This window comes from Prionailurus viverrinus, chromosome D2, assembly GCF_022837055.1.
Source record: "Prionailurus viverrinus isolate Anna chromosome D2, UM_Priviv_1.0, whole genome shotgun sequence".
Taxonomy (NCBI): domain Eukaryota; kingdom Metazoa; phylum Chordata; class Mammalia; order Carnivora; family Felidae; genus Prionailurus; species Prionailurus viverrinus.
In genome coordinates this window covers 5,316,897-5,335,988 of record NC_062571.1, presented here as the reverse complement: position 1 = coordinate 5,335,988, position 19,092 = coordinate 5,316,897, and the positions used below count along the sequence as shown (strand labels likewise).

The window sequence follows — 19,092 nt, the reverse complement described above, 5'->3', positions numbered from 1 at the left end:
GTCATCTGTATGCCCGGTGTGGGGCTTGACCTTACAATCACAAGATCGGGAGTGGCAGGCTGTACCAACTGAGCCAGCCGGGTGCCCCTAAGGTTTATGGGCTTTGAAGAACTCTCCATAGTCGCATAGCTCGGAAATGGAGGCATCGGGATTCAAAACCATCTTTTATCCCTCATTCTCAATTCCCTGCTATTAGTTACTACACAGTAGGGGTTTCAGTGCATTTCTATGTTAGTGGGAGGGCACACGTATTTCAGGGTTTAGTTATAACACGAGTGCAGATGCTGTTCAGGAAGGACCTGTACTGAGATGCAGGAAGCTGTCAGGGACCATTTCCCAGGACAGGCAGTGTCTGAGCTGTCTCAAAGAAGTTGACACAAACATGGAGGAATTCAAAGGCTGATAAACCCAAACCACCGTGAAGTATCCGCTCACATCTGTCAGGGTGGCTATTATCAGAAATGAAGATAAGTATTGGTGAGTGTGTGGAGAAATTGGAACCCTTGCCCTCTGTTGGAAAGAATACAAAAGGGTGAGACTGCTATTGGAAAACAGTATGCAGGTTCCGCAAAAAGGTAAATAATAATAATAATAATAATAATAATAATAATAATATAAAACTACCCTACGATCCAGCAATCGGGGGTCTTGATTCAAGAGAATCAGGATCTCAGAGAGATAATAGCACTCCCTTGTGGCAGCACTGTTTGCAACAGCCTCAATCTCTACTGACAGGTGAATGGATGGTTTATACCTACAGTGGGATACTATTCAGCCTTAAAGAAAGGAAGTCCATCCATATGCCGCAACACAGATCAACCTTGATGGTATTACGCTAAGTGAAATAAGCCCATCATGGGGAGAGGACCGCTGCATGATTGCACTTGTATCAGGTCAAATACATGCAACCATAGAGTGGAGTGGTGGTTGCCAAGGGATGGGGAAAGGGAAAAATGGAGAATTCTAATCAACAGCATACCATTTCAGTAAGGTGAAAACACTATACTCACTCTCCAACTTGGCTGTGCAATATTTTTTAAAGTTTATTTTTAAGAGAGAGCTAGACAGAGAATAAGTGGGGGAGGGGCAGAGAGAAAGGGGGGAAGAGTATCCCAAGGAGGCTCCATGCAGACAGCACAGAGCCTGGCATGGGGTTCGAACCCACAAACCATGAGATCATGACTTGAGCCAAAGGCAGCCACTCAACTGACGGAGCCACCCAGGCTCCCTGGCCGTGAAATATTTTTACAGCCAACAACAATGTATCCTACACTAAAATTTGTTGAGGGCAAGTTTCATGTTAAGTGTTCTTAACACAATAAAATGAAAATAAAATGCAAAATAACCTAGCCCAACAAAATAACCTAGCCTGACAAAATTGCATAACACAATAACCTAAAGTAAAATAAGATAACATACATAGGTTGAGAAGATTGGCTGCACTTCAGAAAACAAGCTGGACTAGGTTTGTGATTCTTAGTGATATTTTACTATTTTTTTCCGTAGTGATTTTTTTTTAACATTATCACATACCAACGAAAATAATTGGTAAAGCTGTAAACCCTGCTGTACATTTAAATCATCTGGGGAGGTGTTAAAACTTACATTGAATAACACGGATGAATCTTGAGGACATTATGTTAAGCGAATTAAGCCTGTCACAAAAAGACAAATACTGTATGATTGCATTTATGGGAGGCCCCCAAGTAGCCAAATTCAGAGAGACAAAGTGGAAGGTTGGCTTCCAGGGTGAGACAGGAGAATGGGGAGTTAGTGTTCAATTGGTGTATTTTCAGTTTGGGAAGATGAAAAAAAGTCTAGACATGGATGGTGGTGATGGTTGTACTACAGTGTGAATATATTTAATGCCATTGAACTATATACCTAAAAACCATTAAGAGGATAAAATTATGTGATGTATATTTTTATGACAGTTTCGAAATTACATTGCTTTCTTGGAACTCACTCTATGACTTCCTAAATCTGACTTTCTAATGACCGTCAGGTTTGGAAACCACTGTTGTAGGGCACGTTGACCAGGGATTTGGTCTAAGAGATTGGTAGTGGCTTTGAAAAAGGCGGTGAATCTGCAGAACTCCAAAACATTAAAATAACATTTGGAAGTTTGTACTTGGGTATATTATAGTCTTAGAAGATGCTTTTTAAAGACAGTACTTGTAGTATTTTTGTTGTGTCTATAAATAACTTGATCACTCATATTTGTCTACTGCTTTAACTTGAAATTAAAGCACTTTTAAATACATTCTCTTACAGTATTTCATGGCCTTGGTTTGAGATTCCTCAGGCCAGAATTATCATTTCTACATTAGAGGTGAAAACGGTGAGACTCACTGAGCTCAGATGAATTACCTATTACCCATGGTACCTAGTGTGGGGGTGATAGGAAAGATAGCTAACCGATGGGAACGTAACTCTGTCTAAATGAAAATTGCAGGAATAACGGTTTTATGGATTTTCTTCTTTGAATGGTTGAAAAACATCGTTGTCATTTCTGCCATCAATTCCACTAACCATTTCGATGGAAATATGTCAAACGAATAAAGCGATGTGGCAGAATGTGCCAGAAGAGTCCTGGCAGAAGGCACACAGCTTGAGGCTTCGGCTGGGCAAGGTGGTGTGGGCTGTAGCTTCCCTGAGGGCGAATGAGTGGGTGACAAGGGAGGAGGACTATGCTTAGAGGAGCTCTATTCTTAGAGCTGCTCGTCTCTGAGCCCTGGACTTTAAAAAAAAAAAAAATTTAACTTTGTTCATTTTTTGAGAGAGAGGGACAGAGAGAACAAGCGGGATAGGAGCAGAGAGAGAGAGGGAGAAAGAGAATCCCAAGCAGGCTCCACAGTGTCGGCAAGAAGCCTGAGGTGGGGCTCCAGCTCCTGAACCGTGAGATCATGACCAAGAGTTGGAAGCTTAACCTACTGAGCTACCCAAGAGCCCCCTGAGCCCTTTACTTTAGAAGGGCTCCCCTCTAGATTCTCGCGGGTGTGGTCCCCTCTAGACCACATGCCACGATCAGGATCCTGGAATGCTATTGCCCAGATGGCCCTGAGCTCATGTCCAAGCTCAGCACCGGCCTCTCCTAAGGTCCTTTCTTCCCGCCCTGCCATTTGCTCCCTCCTGTGTCTGAGCGTTGACCAAGAGGCAGCCATGTCCGTGAGTGAGTGGTGGGGGTGATGGGGGGATGGCTGTGATGCACGGTGCTTGGTTGCACAGGGAATCAGTGCCCTGCAAATGTTAGTGATGGGTCTGGAGGACACTTTGTTAAAATACAAATTATTGAAATACTTTTCCTTGTTGTTCTACCCTTTCCTCTTTTCCAAACAGATCGGCACGCTCTTTTTTTTTTCTTCTAAATTGACTATATTTGGCATAACATTGTAAATGTAAGGTGTGCAACATGGTAATTGGATACATTTATATACTGTAATTTGATTGCCATTGTGATGATAATTACCACCTCCATCATATTATTCTTTGAGTGGTTGGAATAATTAAGTTCTAGATTCTCAGCATAGTTGATTATCATATGGTATCCTTGCCAGAATTTATTACACGGTGCATTATATCTTTATGACTTGCTTACTATTACTATTTTTATTTACCATTGTCACTTTGTATCCTTAACATCTGCCTTATCCCCCCACATCCATCCCCCAGTAACCACCATTTTACTCTGTTTTTATGAGTTTAGCATTTTCGATTTCACAAGCAGGTGTATCCTACAGTACTTGTCACTCTCTGATTTAGGTCACTTGCATAATGTCCTCAAGGTCCATCCGTGGTGTTGCAAGAGGCAGGATGTCCTCCCTTCTCATGGCTGAATAATATTCGATGTATATAACATATAGGTGTGTGATTATATAATCCATTACATATAGACACATATGTCTATGTAGTTGATTCTCACATCTTCTTTACCCATTCCTCCCTTGGTGGGCACCTTAGGTTGTTTCCATATCTTGGCTTTTGTAAATTAATGCTGCAATGAACATGTGAATTTCTTGATCTCAGAATATGTGGTCAATACTAAAAGCTTCCAGAAGATACGGTCCTATCTATTTTCAAAACCTAAATTCATTTAATGTTGAAAAAGAGTAGAGTCAAGTGGGGAAAGAAGGACCTTTGGAAATGTTTCCTCAAGAATGAATTTCTCTGCATGGACTCACCCGGGAGGGATGGCCGGAAGCATTGGGTCCCCAGCTTGACCAAAGGTCCCCTCTCTTATCTCTGGGCACAAAAGAAGAGAGACATTGGACAGCATGGGTTCTTCGTGACGTTGATAGGAGAGAGATGAGAGAGTTTACATTCCAGCCTCTGGCCATGACATGTCTCCTGGATTTGGTGTGACCTTGAGGAAGAGCTAAACAATGAACATTATCAGAGAGCCAACTGAAAAATTGTTCCTACTCCATAATAATTTGATTGAAGAGAGTGAACAAATGAAAATTTCCAGCGCTCCTGAGTCTATATTGAGACTTACATCTGACATATTAGAACATTTATTTTGATTATTGAAGGTCGTAAACAATGATAACACTTAGAACATAAAACTTTTATTTAATTATGGCGGCTGCTAATGTTTATTGAATATTCACTATATGCCAGTCCCCTTCTCAATGCTTTGTATCTGTTCTTTTGCTTATTTTCACCACAACCCTATGCAGTGGGTGGTTACATCCACCCCTCCAATTTTTTAAGGGAAGGAAACTGAGGTCTAGAGAGTTTATATTGCTTGCCAAAGGCATAGCTAATAATTAGTAGCAGAGCCTAATTCAACTTGATTCTCTTTCATTCAGAAGTCCATACATTTAATCACTATACGGTGGCTCAGGATAAGGAGTTTATATTGTCTCACTCAACTGATAAAATTATACCTCATGTCTCCATAATGGTTTGCTTTATCTAAAGTATTTTTACACACAGGAAAAAAATTCTAATGCTTAGAATCTGTACGATAATAGGTAGTCTGTGAAGGTTGGAGTCACTGTGTGTTAAGAGCTAAATGTTGCTGATAGACAATGAATCTAGCAGTGATGTATGTAGTATATACTGAGGTGGGGGCAAGAGACCCCCAGGAGGGGGGGTTATAAGTTAAATGACTATAAGTTATAAGACTATTGCATAGCTGACTGAGTCAGGATCAGTGACAAATGATCTAATTATGGGAGAAAAGTATGTTGAGAGCCAAAAACATACTTTTGTTGATGAGCCCCCTAAGGGGAAAGTTCACGTATCTATGAGGTTAAGAAGGACCCTTACTTAATCCTTCATCAGTAGAAATTGGTTTCTTTGGTAGGTCAGATTTCTGCTTTTATTCACTTGGTATGAGCTGCAGGAAGCCACTGGCACCGAAATAAACAATACCTGTCAATATTCTTCTTTTTATTTATTTTATTCATTTTGAGAAAGAGAATGGGGGAGAGGCAGAGAGAAAGGGAAAGAGATAGAATCCTAAGCAGACTTTCCACTGTTATCTTGGCTTCTGATCCAGGGCTCGGACTCCTGAACCATGAGATCATAACCTGAGCCGAAATCAAGAGTTGGACACCCAACTGACTGAGCCACCCAGGCAAACCCCCCAGTCAGTATTGTTGGCATTAATCTTGATACAGAGCTGATTTCTAGTGACAGAATAAAAAAGCTTCTGTGCTCCAAATGCTACCCAAAAATAAGTAATGGAACAGGATGCTCTGCTCTAGGTAGAGGACATTGTCCAACTATTTCCAGACTTGGGTTTGTTGGAGATACCTTGCCTTAAAAATAGGGGGCTACATCTAATACCCTGGTTATATTTAAAAATGAATACCAGTGCTATCAACAATAGCCCAATTATGGAAGGAGCCCAAATGTCCCTTGACTGATGAATAGATAAAAGTAGATGTGGTATATAGATACAATGGAATATTACACGTGATCTAAAAGAACGAAATCTTGCCATTTGAAACAACATGGATGGAAGTGGAATGTAGCATGCTAAGCCAATTAAGTCACAGAAAGATAAATATCCGATGATCTCACTCGTGTGGAACTGGAGAAACACAACAGATGAACATAGGGGAAGGAAAGGAAAAATAAGATAAAAACAGGGAGGGAGACAAAACATGAGACTCTTAAATACAGAGAACCAACTGAGGGTTGCTGGGGGGTGGGTGTTGGGTGTGGGGATGGGCCTTAAGGAGGGCACTTCTTGGGATGAGCACTGGGTGTTACATGTGACAGATCTGTCACTGGCTCCTACTCCGAAACTGATACTACACTGTATGTCAACTAACTTGAATTTAAAGAAATAACTTTACAAGAAAAAAAGAAAATACGTACACAAATAAAAAAAAAGGCTGATAAAATCAAACCTTCCATTACTAAGTAGTTTAAAAACATCAAAACGTGTTTGTTCACTGTGAAAAGTATTCAGATAGTTTTTGTGGACTGCTTACTGCAGAGTCCCCTGCCCCCCCACCTCACTCCCTCTGATCCCACTGCAGTCTACCAGGAAATCGCACTGCCTCTACCTGCAGGATCCAGCAGAACTCAGGTGCTCTCCCAGGCCCTCCCCTGCTTCCACCCTTTCCAACCCTCACCATCTATCAGGCAGGAGACCCCTAGCTGGCCTACAACCTCTGCTGTCTGCCTCCCTGCCATTGACTCTTCTCAGAGCTGGGACAGGGTCTCTGGAGTCCATTAAGTGCTACAGACCCCTTGCCTTCCTGGTTCCTCTACCTGGATTCTCTCTCTCAGACCCTACGCTTAACTGTCTCCCTCACCTCTCAGATTTCTGCTACCGCCTCACATTTTCAATGAGAATATCCTCATCCTGGCCAGTCTTTCACCTTAGACTCCCTCCCACTGTAATGCCTGTGGAAGTTTTCTAATGGAAAATGCTATAGCCCTTATCTCATGTACTTTATCATACGTGTGTGTGCGTGCACACATATATAATTGTATCATATGTGCTTATTATGTTTGCTCTTTATGTTCTATTTCTGATCAGTAGGCAGGAACCTTGGCTTTCATTGATGAATCCCAAACACCTACAACAATTTGTGGCCCATAATAGGCACTCAATGAAGTTTTCGTGAGTAAATAAATCATGTAGTTAAACCAGTATTTTAACAACGGTAAGAATTTTTTCTGTTTGAAATGGACCCACAAAGATACATTGTATTTAGTTATAACCATGATTGTGCCTTTTACAACTTTTGGTACGATAAAAATACAGTTATCAAACAGAACATTTTGAAAATACAAGAAAGTAGAGAAAAGGAAAAAAAAGTTAAAAGATTGTCATTCCACCTACCACAATATTTGTTAACCTTCTGCTATTTTCCTGCAAAGATTCTCTATGTATAATTAAAGGGGGACTTAAGGAAAACATCTTACATTATGCATATGTTTTATCACCTTTTCCTTGTAATGTTGTAAGTATTCCATGTTTACATGCTTTTCAACACTTTTAATAACTGTAAGTCAGTGGTTCTCCAGCTTAGGTGGGTTATATCTCTCGATACTGACTGTATTAGGAGTTAAAAATGAGAATATTTAAAGATATTTACGAGTGCATTTAAAACCACCAAAAATAAACATTATATGTTAACACAAAAAGTGTGTTTTTAATAAAGATGACTGCATCTTCCAAAAACAAACAAAACTTAGTGAACATAGAAGTTTGAATTTACATTTTTTGCAAATCGAGTCAATATCTGGCTTGCTAGAAAACAAATTTCTCATATTTGCTTCTGTATTCAATCTGGTGAATTTCCTTTGTTTTGGTGGAAGTATATGAAAAGATCACTCTCAGAGATTGGTGGTAGGAAAGGGGGGAAGTAGGCTAATGACGTTTTCAGATAATTGTGGACCTTGTTCTTTGATACAACACCACAGCCCAACAAGTACTGGTTTATTGAAGGTTAAATGCAATATGGAATGTCTGACAGTAGCTACGTTAGAATCCATTGACCCATCTTGTACTTCAAATAGATCTTTATCCATGCATGGTTTTGTAACATCATGCATGTATCAATCACCTGGACAAATACTGCTTCACTGCACTATGCAGGATTTCCAATCCTAAAAACTCATCTGTTAATATCCACATATCACCAAAGATCTCATCAGAAAAGTCTTCAAGTATTGGAAAGCTGCTAAGCCCAAAGTGGCAGCTAGAAGTTTTGTGAAGTTGTAATTTTCATTTGAAAGTTCACATTTTATCATGGGCAACAAACACTGCCTGGTTTGTTCCCCCCTTGTAGTAAAAGGCTCACTTTGTTCATCTTTGAAAAACTGTCTGCCAGATACACACATCTGAATAACCACAGTTTGGTGGTCATTGCCAAGTAAAAATGATGTTTCTTGGATCAAGTGGAAGTCTTCAGCTTGCCGTTCCAGCAAAGACACAAGGGATCTGGGGCGCCCGGGTGGTTCAGTTGGTTAAGCGGCTGACTTGGGCTCAGGTCATGATTTCGCGGTCCATGAGTTCAAGCCCCGCGTCGGGCTCTGTGCTGACAGCTCAGAGCCCGGAGCCTGTTTCGGATTCTGTGTCTCCCTGTCTCTGACCCTCCCCCATTCATGCTCCGTCTCTCTCTGTCTCAAAAATAAATAAACGTTAAAAAAAAAAATTAAAAAAAAAAAGACACAAGGGATCTTCCTGGAGACTGCCACCGTGCTTCGGTATACCCAGAGGGACAGCTTGCATACTCACCATTTTGTCGCACACCATATTCAAAAGATGCGTATTTAAGAGTTGAAACGCGGGGCGCCTGGGTGGCGCAGTTGGTTAAGCGTCCGACTTCAGCCAGGTCACGATCTCGCGGTCCGTGAGTTCGAGCCCCGCGTCAGGCTCTGGGCTGATGGCTCAGAGCCTGGAGCCTGTTTCCGATTCTGTGTCTCCCTCTCTCTCTGCCCCTCCCCCGTTCATGCTCTGTCTCTCTCTGTCCCAAAAATAAATAAACGTTGAAAAAAAAAATTAAAAAAAAAAAGAGTTGAAACGTAATAATGTTAATAACTTTTGTTATTTCATCAAAAATGTGTTAAAGTAAAAAACGACGTTTTATTTAATTTTTCTAACTGTGGGTAAGTGGGGATTAAGCATATAATGGCCAACGAGTGCAGGTTGGTGGTCACCGCCTTAACCTGTGCTGAGGGGTCCCCGTTGCTTTCACACCATCGGTGCAAATACCAGGCTGGCTGTTCTAGAATGACCCGTAGGTGGGAACAATTACTCCACACCGGATAGCTCAGTCCCACTTGTGTTTGTAACCAGCTGTTCGTAGAAAAGGTGATCTTCTTTGATGATTGGTTGCTTCTGATAGCAGATAAATACAAGCAAAAGGGCAAGTGTAGTCCTGGCCGTACATTAATCCACCCGGAAGGCAAAAGTGCAGCTCTGGAAGGAAGAACTGAAGTCCCTTCTGTGCTCGCAGCTGTAGCTTTAATTCAACTAGATACTATATCATTGGAAAGAGGCAGTGCAGTGATTTCTTCTACTGACTTCATCCAGCCGGCGTGGAACCAGGTCAACTCTGCAATCCTTTCTTGGTCTCTGATCTACTGTGGGCCTTTTCGAGTCTTTGCAGTATGGTGACTCATCCCAGGAGAGGCTCCCCTTCCTAATTTAAAGGCCGTACCAAACAATTTTTGGCCTTCAGAATCCTCATCACGTCTACATTTAAAAGTTCCATTTCCTTTTCTTTTTTTTATTTTTTTTAATTTTTTTATTTTTTTCAACGTTTATTTATTTTTGGGACAGAGAGAGACAGAGCATGAACGGGGGAGGGGCAGAGAGAGAGGGAGACACAGAATCGGAAACTGGCTCCAGGCTCTGAGCCATCAGCCCAGAGCCCGACGCGGGGCTCGAACTCCCGGACCGCGAGATCGTGACCGGGCTGAAGTCGGACGCTTAACCGACTGCGCCACCCAGGCGCCCCCATTTCCTTTTCTTTAAATTTTGAATGATTGGGCTCAAAGTGACATCATAACTGACACAATAAGGTTGTTTAAGAAATATTCCTTTCTGTAAGACAATAAGGGAAATTATAATTCTTAGGGAAAAGTTGATTTTGTCATATTTTTCTTATTTGTAGTGACATTCTTAAAAATGAACAAAAATATAATGAGCTTTCTTTTATTTAGTTCTTAATAGTAATTACAAAAGTCTGAAGCTATAGCAGCTTTAGATAAAATTCTAAAAGTTAGAAATATTTTGCAAAACATATAAAACTATTATTGTGACACAAGATATGCAAATGTATGTTCTTACTGTTTTGTTTTTTTTTTTTCACTTCGACATAAGAAACACAGGTCTGAATAGCCAGTTATTCAGGAGTTCAAAAGAATGATCTGTTGAATGATAAGGTTATGAGATTATAGCACATGTGTGATAACTGTCTAGTAAAAGCACAGATTTACTGAAATTATGCTGAGTTAATTTCTGTAAATAGTACACATATTATAAACCTATATACTACCTTACATTCTAGGAAACCCAAGAACATACAAGCATATATCCATTAGCCATCAAAGCAGTGATGTCACCATATTTTGTATGGTGTCTGTGGGATTCTGTTGTATACATGTGAAAGAATATGGTATTAAAGGCAAATTACAAGTTACACTATTTGCTTTGACTTTGAGGCCCCCCCTTAAAAGGGTCTTGGGGAATCTGCAGCCTCTTACATCACATTTCAAGCTGCTGCTATATAAAATTCTATATTCTGTAAGTGTTTCAATTTCATTGACACATGGCTGTAATAAAATTCTTTGTACTTGGGTTTTCTCTCCCCTCTGTTAGTTGTTCCTTTCAAACAGTAGAGTGGCAGAAATAAAAGCATTAAGACAAATTCAGAATGTGGGACATCCAATAAGACAGTTGTCCAATCTCTTCCAAAAGTTAATGCCATGGGGGAAGGTGGGAGAGGGGTGTTGTAGAACGAGAGACTAGAGGTAAAGGTACAGAACAGCCAAGAGAAATTGATGTGCAGAATTTTACTGGATCCTGGGTTAAGAAGAAAAAAAAATACTAAAGACATTTTTGAACATAAGTAATGTTTTAATATGAAACAGATACTAGATGTTATTACAGAAGTGATGTTCATTTTCTTATGTATGATAATGGTACTATAGTTAGTTAGACACACGTTCTCATTTTTCGGATATGTACGCTGCAGGTGAGGGGCTGGGGTGAAGTTTCATGGTATCTGCAACTATGAAATGTTTCCTCGAAAATGATCTATGAGCCTATTTATAGACACAAAGAAAAATGGGTGAACTGAAGGTACATAAAGATGGCACAAGTGTTAAGAGTGGCAAATCTAGGTGGGGGGGATACAGGTGATTCTTGAACTATTCCTTCAGTCTTTCAATTTGTTTAACTTTTTTCATGATAAAAAGGTAGTTAATAAATCAAATATTATTAATATTATTCATATCCATATCACTATCAAAAAGACTGTAGAACTGTTTTGAAAGTTGCATGAGGCATTTTCTAATAATGTGACTGTAAACCATACCAGCCAGTGGATAAGTGATGAGCTCCACGTAATTTAGAGGGGGATTTTCCAACTTCTGTCACTTATGTTGGGTGGTGCCACCTCAGGCCAACTCTCCAGGGCACACTTGTCAAATCTGTAAAAGGGGTGACAATAACAATGGTGATTTCAGAAGGTGGTTGTAAAACAAAACTTTATGTTCTCTATAAAATGCTTACCCCAGTGCCTGGCCAATAGGAGAGACTCAAATCTCGTCTTGTATTATTGTCTTTGCAAATTGCAAATTCCAAGTCCTTACTTGATTCCATTAGAAAAACCAATGGCAGAGCTTTACAGGCATTAAATCATCTCTATTACATTACATTCAAACACATTCTGTAACTTCAGGCCTATTGTAAGTCCTTAGGGGAATCAGCAGTCTTAATAGATGTGTAAGAATTACTTGTAATTAGCATGAAGATTGTTATAATAAATTATTTTTCACTTAAAATACTCTTCTCTACTGTTGAAACATTTTCTGGAAGTTTGTCCTTATAATTATTTTGCCTTCAGTTTTCTAAATCATAAACAACTTCATCTTGAATTATATGTGCAAATTAGTAGAGTCTACATGAATGTCTTTTGATGTTTGGGGGAAATTTAACCAACATATTTCATGGGTAGAATTCCAAATTACGAATATCCTCAATTGTTTTGTTCTTGGTGTTGGAGCTCTTGGTGAACCGATAATTCTTAGAAAGGAAATTAATCCTATGAGAGGCGATGCCTGGGTGGCTCACTTGGTTAAACATCTGACTCTTGATTTCAGCTCAGGTCATGATCTCATGATTCGTGGGTTCGAGCCTCATGTTGGGCTCCTCGCTGTTAGCACACGTGCTCTCTCTCTCTCTCTTGCTCTCTCTCAAAATAAATAAATTTTAAAATACATTGTTTGTAATGATAAAGGTCTTAGGATTTTAAAGATAGCTACAGAAGTATATTCAAAGCAATTTATTAAAGTGAAGCCATTTGGTTTTTTGTCAGTTGCTCTCCATTTGGTTAAATTTAGAAGTTCCCCATTTGTTACCATTTTTCCACAATGTTTCTTCTTAAAAATCAGCCTTAATCTTTGTTGGTAACAAATGCCACTGAATGCTTTGAGACATTTAAAATTGTCAAAGATTAGGATAAGCATACAACAGAATATTATTCAGACAGGAGAAAGAAGGAAGTTCACATTTGCAACATGGCTGGACCTTGAAGGCCTTACGCTAAGTGAAACAAGGCCAGACTGAAAAAGACAAATACTGTATGCTGTCACGTGTATGTGGAATCGAAGTAAAAAGTCAAGGTCATAGAAACATTGGGTCTTAATGTGGGTGCGGGGGGCTGGAGGGTGGCGGAGACAGGAAGATGCTGGTTAAAATGATACAAACTTTCAGGTACAGCTTAGGTTGAATAAGGTCTATATCTAACGTATCACACGGTGATGATGAGGGGTAACACCGTGAAATGTGCTAATGGAGTAAAACCGCAAGTATTTTCCACCAAAAAAAAAAAAAAAGATAAATACGTGCGGTAACACGTGTGTTAATTACCTAGCTGGGATGAGCCCTTTCACGATGTGTACATGTATCAGGATGTGCACTTTAAATATCTCATTCTATTTGTCATTTATACCTCAGAGCTGAAAAAAAGCACAGTTGTAAAAGGTATTTAAAGTTCCCTTCCTACAATTTAATGTTTATGTTTTTGCTTAATGTATTATATCATCAAGCATATACTAATTTTTTTTTCTTGTGGACAAGAACTCTCCAGAACGTGGAATTATTATGGTATGCATTGGCATGGACATAGCATAGTTCAGATAAAGTGGAGCATAGAAGAGACTACAGGCTTGTCTAAGGAAGGGAGCCAATTATAATATGAGGAAAACTCGATTGTAGTTTGTGGTTCACACCAATACCCACTGGGATAGAAGCATTCTGATCACCCGTCCATCTTAGGAGATGCTGAGAGATAGCTCATTAAAAGAACAAGGAAGGGGTAGATTTTTCCACCTGCATCACTCATGGAAATAGCTTCCTCTGTCTTCCTCTGTTTCTGTGAGAAGTTCCATCCAGCTGCTGAAATAGACTGCCTTCTGGAAATTAAAACCCACACGGCTAAGACCATAGCAGTAAATCTGGTGGAACAGATGGGCCTGGATGAATCGTTCCACCTCTGAATAAAGACCTTGGGATGTTGTCAGTAGGCTTTACACTAAGTAATAGGAATCAGAGGGACAGATGAATGGTATGCTCTGATTTCTTTCATTGTATTGTTCTAATCAAGCCTGAATTATTTGCTAAGTCAAATATCAGATACACAAATGTAGATGCACTCATTATAGCCTTCTATTTAAGCATTGAAGTATGATTATGTGAGACTTCAGTTCTGTATCCCAGTTAGGCTTTCCAGTGGAGTTTCAAGAATGACATTTTGATGGGTGTGTTTATTTCTTTTGAAGTCATTACTATTTCACATATAAAAGAACTTTTGTTGGTCTGTGCATTTAGCATCGCTCCGTATTTTCCTTTGCTGGTCATTGGGTGGAAAAATTAGAGAAGGAGGAGGTAAGGGAAACTAGTGTTTTCCTGGCCTACTGAGTCTGGCTTTTTTTCTCCACGTCTGATCTGCTCCTTATCATTGTCCCAGGATGCCTTCACACATCCCTGCTTTCATAACTTTGCTCCACACGCGCTAACGTGTCGTTGTTTGTAAATGATGGAAAACACAGGAGTTGAATAAGACAGATAAGCTGTTCTTATTTTTGTGGAATTTTAATTCTCGCAGGGAGAATACCCCAGAACAAATCCCTGATTAAGTATCTAATGACTTCTAGAGCAGGGGATAAAGAAGCTCTCAGGGGGAGAACCTGACCTGGCTGGAGGGGGGTGGGGAGAAAGCAAGCTTCCAAGGTTGTTGAATGAATGCTTGCAGGTGTGAGTGCATCATCATTCAAGCTGTGTCCTAAAGAATGAGTAGAGGGGTCCTGTAGAAGGGAGTGTGCGTGAGTGTGTGCGTGTGTGCGTGTGTGTACGTACAGAGGGACCTAGAGAGGAATCTGGTGAGAGAAGACTGGTAAAGAAGAAACTGTTTTTTCCCCCGTTATAGCCGAGGCATCTATAATTATAAGTGGGCTTTAACCTCGGCTCTGGCCCACTTCTGTGTTCTCCCTGGTACAACGTGCCTTTTCCCTGTCGGTCATCAAGTCACGCTCGCGTCCATGCTTTCGTCTTCATCCGCAGGTTCTTGGTCGTGAAACGTTTGCTGTTGCACGTTGCTGTTTGGTTGGTGGAAGGAAGTTGCTTCAGCATCTTCTCTGTTTGCTTTTGCAGTGTCCCAACGTTCCAGAGCCTTCCTGAAGAGATCCTCAGTAAGCTTGCCGATGTCCTTGAAGAGGTAATTGTTTTTAAGCCCTTGAACTTTGTGGGTTGGGACATAGCCCAGCACAGCAGCGTGATGACGGGTCACCCACGGCAGAGAGACCCTGAAAGAGCTTTCAGCCCTGGGGTGAGCAGTGTACGTGGCTTTGAATAAAAGCCAGCTCAGCACACCTGTCATTTATATGCAGTTAGAAAGGTGCAAATCGACTTAGCGACTGAGGGAGGAAAATCCCATTGTGGCAAATAGGATGTTTCCTTTGACTTCCAAGAATGGGAGATGGCGAATTTCTCTCTTCTTTCAGTCCATGTAAAGCAAGATTTCAGTAGCTACCCCTCAGAAGCTTCAGATGAGCAAATTTACAACAGGTATATGTTTTATTAGCATATGAGTATGTATGCACCAATGCAAAAATGTCGCTAATATTCGTATTCTCTGAAGCTGTGAAGCCCAGGGAATGGTACAACAGGGCCCACTAGGTTTGCAGCTTCCTGACTGGCCAGGGAAGGATAGGGTCTCCGCAGAGACAGCGAAGGAGGGGTACCGGAGCGCCCATGCAGGAGTGCAGGGTGATGGGGGTGGGAGGAGCTGGGGGACACCTGCTCTGGTATCTTCTGCTTCCCCAGGGATCCCGAAAGCAGGGTCACCGGCTGAGGATGAAGAACGGGCGGAGGTATGGGAGGTTCGGGGACAGAGGAGGAGGCAGGACAGGCGTGGAGGCGTGGATGAGCTAGGAAAACACAGTGTGACCGCCAGGTGCCCTGCCACCCCACTTGACGTTAGCCGTCCCAAATCTAAATTAAACAGGCGAGGAAGAGTTGATCGAAGACTTGTGACAGGGGGCACAGATCAGGCTCAACCCTGCTGGAACAGGAGGTGGCAGATTTTGAAGTACTGGGCTGAGCTAGTGGAGAATAAGGGAGGGGGAGGGAAAAGTCCCCCTGGGGTAGGAGGCAGGCCAGTGTGATGAGGTCCTTGGAGTCGGCCCATCGTCCCTTCCAGAAGCCGCGCTCCCGCCCTCCCACAGACACGCGGGTGGGTACTGGGCCAAGAACAAGGAGGGGTGAGGAGAGAATATGGAGCTGAGGTGCAGGTTCAGAAAGGACGGTGGCTCTGGCCCCGGGATGTGGCCAGCGCGAGGATGGGAGGTGTGTGCGGAGGAGCGGGGCCAGCTGGAGATGGTGGCATCGGGTGGTGTGAGTCTCAGGAGCGCTGAGCAATTGTCAGAGTTGTGCGCGAGCAGGGGTGACTTGGAACGATGCCGAAGATGGTTTTCTCTCCGGGCCCCCCCTCCACCCCCGCCCATCCTGGCCCTTCAAGGATCCGTAGAAGCCCAGAGGTTCCTCTACACGAATTCTAGCTCCAGGCCTATGGAAAAGAGCCCGCCTACGATGCGCCGGTCTCCCTCACCTCCTGTGAAGGAAAGCAGAAGTCACATTGGGTAACCAGGTTCAAGTGGACGGAATTCATGAGAAAAAAACAGGGGTTGTGCTTCTCCCTGAACGCCCTCACCCCTGTGCCTGTAGCCTCTTGGGATGCAAAACCCCTCTCCCTGGCCCTTTTGGTTTTTCCATTTCTCGCTGAATACATGCTGAAGAGCTCTCTGATGCCCTTTTCTCTTTTTCACCAAAGCAAACTAAAAGTACAGACTTGACTAGTCCCAATCAAGCCCTGCAAAAAAATCCTTTAATCACGTTCTTTCTTTGCCACAGCTGTGGGAGGATTTGTATGCTCTGCAAGACAATGGCGAGAGCTCTGTAACCATTCTGACCAAAGAAAGATTTTCGCCTTTTAGGTCAGATTTCCTAATCGACAGGTGCCTTAATGGACGTTTGGATGGTGTGAGCCACAGTGCATCCTATAGGGATGCTGCGGGGGAAGGGACACGCGTGTCTAGGCGCCCACATATTTGTTTTGAGGACACGAAAGTGAAGTAAACAGACAAAATGCAAAGCAGACCTATGAATAGACCACGCGGTGCGCAGAAGTATTCGACTCAAGTTGCATAAACAAGTATAGTGAGACATTAGATGCAATTATGGATCAGATAGAGTGAGCAAATTGGGAAGAACAAAAGCAACGGTAATGTCACATCACGTTAATGGGAATGTGCTTGCATAGTAATGGAGCTGTCTTTCTTTCTGCAAGTGTCCGTAAGATGAAAGAAGGCCAGATCCTCCTGAAAGGACAGCGGTATTATTGTAGCGTTCAACAAAGAAGTGGCAGCCTTGTTTGTTGGGCAGATATTTGGGGAGCACCTGCCCCATGCCAGGAATTGCTGTGGCTCTGGGGATCCGGGGCTGTGCTCCGGCAACGTTAAGTTCCAGCGGAGGCGACAGACGAGGCGAACGGTGCTGGGGATGAGGCCGCTCGGTATGGGGTTGCCGTAGGAGGACCTCCCTGGGGAGGTGAGGTTCATGCTGACATCCAAATCCAGATAGGAGATGCCCTGCGTGCCCGGCAGAGCTGGGAGCAGACACAGGTCCTAAAGCAGGAGGAAGCTTCTTCCCCTTGAGGAACAGAAGGAAGGTTTATAGCAGGCGGACATGGGGCTGGAGGAAGTCAGGCAAGGCCTGTTGACAGTGGCTTTGCGGGCACGATGAGAACTTTGGTTTTTATTCTGAGCACGATGGGGAGACGTGGAGGGTTGGAAGCCGTGAAGGGGCACATTCTGAGTTGTGTTTTAATCACCTCTGGCTGGCTGGTGGGTGAAGGGGGGTTGGAGTGGATCAGACTGCCGTCAGCCCAGTGAGGCTGGGCGTCCCTGTGCGCATGTACTTTCTGGCTCTTATTCCTTCTAGTCACTATGAAACAATACTTCCAGTGTAAGGGGACAAAAAGAGTTCAAGAACGGGGACAGGGGATGCAGGGGCAGAGAGAGATAATGTGTCACAGATGGAAAGAGGAATGAAGTGGTTCAGGAGGGTCCGTGTGACTAAAGGACACGCAGGGAACACTTGGAGCACTTTTACACTCTCCTACAGGTGTAAAAGAAGCCTCTGTCCGAGCCATTTCTGCCACTGCCCCCCAGCTCCCCCGCCCCTCAGTAATTTCTAGTGCGGACGTACATAGCCGCTTTTGTGTTCGTCCCTGTGAGATTCTGTAACAGGAACTAGTACCCTTACTCTTTTTTTTTTAAGTTCATTTATTTTGAGAGAGAGAGAGCTCAAGTGGGGGAGGCACAGAGAGAGAGGGAGAGAGAGAATCCCAAGCAGGCTCCATGATGTCAGCACAGAACCCAACGCAGGGGGGGGTTCTCACAAACCGAGAGATCATGACATGAGCCGAAATCAAGAGTCAGATGCTTAAACTACTGAGATGCCCATGCGCCCCCTAATACTCTTTTTCTAGGTATGGCAATTTAGTGACCCTTGCTTTTTTGTCTTTATATCATAGAGTAGAAAGATTTCCTTTGCATATTGAATCTCCCTTGCCTCTTTTTTTTTTAATTTTTTTTCAACATTTATTTTTTTTTGGGACAGAGAGAGACAGAGCGTGAACAGGGGAGGGGCAGAGAGAGAGGGAGACACAGAAGCGGAAGCAGGCTCTAGGCTCTGAGCTGTCAGCCCAGAGCCTGACGCGGGGCTCGAACTCACGGACCGCGAGATCGTGACCTGGCTGAAGTCGGACGCTTAACCGACTGTGCCACCCAGGCGCCCCTCCCTTGCCTCTTTAGGGACATACAAAAGTTCTCTCTAGTTCCTTTCAGGAGGTGTGTGTAGGCTTAAGTTCTTGTCAGAAGACCTATCCGATGAAGCACACTGATCCCAACCTTTTCCCAGGCTCGGTTCTGCAAAGACATGTTGAAATGATCTGTGTGACTTTCTCATTGTTCAGCTTCATTATCAGTGTGGTATGCTTTTCCACGTCTGACTCCAACCAAGTCTTTCTACATATCAGAAGATTTCAGGTGCTCCCAGTTTGGTTTGCTAGAGAAGCCATTTTATTGTTGGTAAAATACATCAGAAGAGGCATTTTAGGTGCGTGTAGTGAATACCAACCTCAAACTTCAGAAACTGATTTCATTGACCTCCATCCCATCCCTTTTATCAAAGCAAAAAGTGTCTATTTGAATTAATTAGTCAAGTGTTATGATCTATTCTGAGACTCTAGAAAACACCCAGGGGTAAAGGAAGAGAAGTGTGAAATTATAAGATAAGGTGTAATTTCTTCTTTATTACTGTAACAATGA

At 42.5% G+C, this 19,092-nt stretch overlaps 1 protein-coding gene across 6 annotated transcripts in view; it reads left to right on the top strand.

Moving 5' to 3' along the window:
- PRKG1 (protein kinase cGMP-dependent 1) overlaps positions 1–19,092 on the top strand; it is a 1,255,886-nt gene that overhangs the window by 879,427 nt on the left and 357,367 nt on the right. For all 6 annotated transcript variants that reach the window (XM_047825015.1, XM_047825014.1, XM_047825016.1 and 3 more), the window contains one exon: positions 14,855–14,918. In XM_047825015.1, the coding sequence (XP_047680971.1) occupies positions 14,855–14,918 (64 nt within the window). The remainder of the gene's footprint in view (positions 1–14,854; positions 14,919–19,092) is intronic.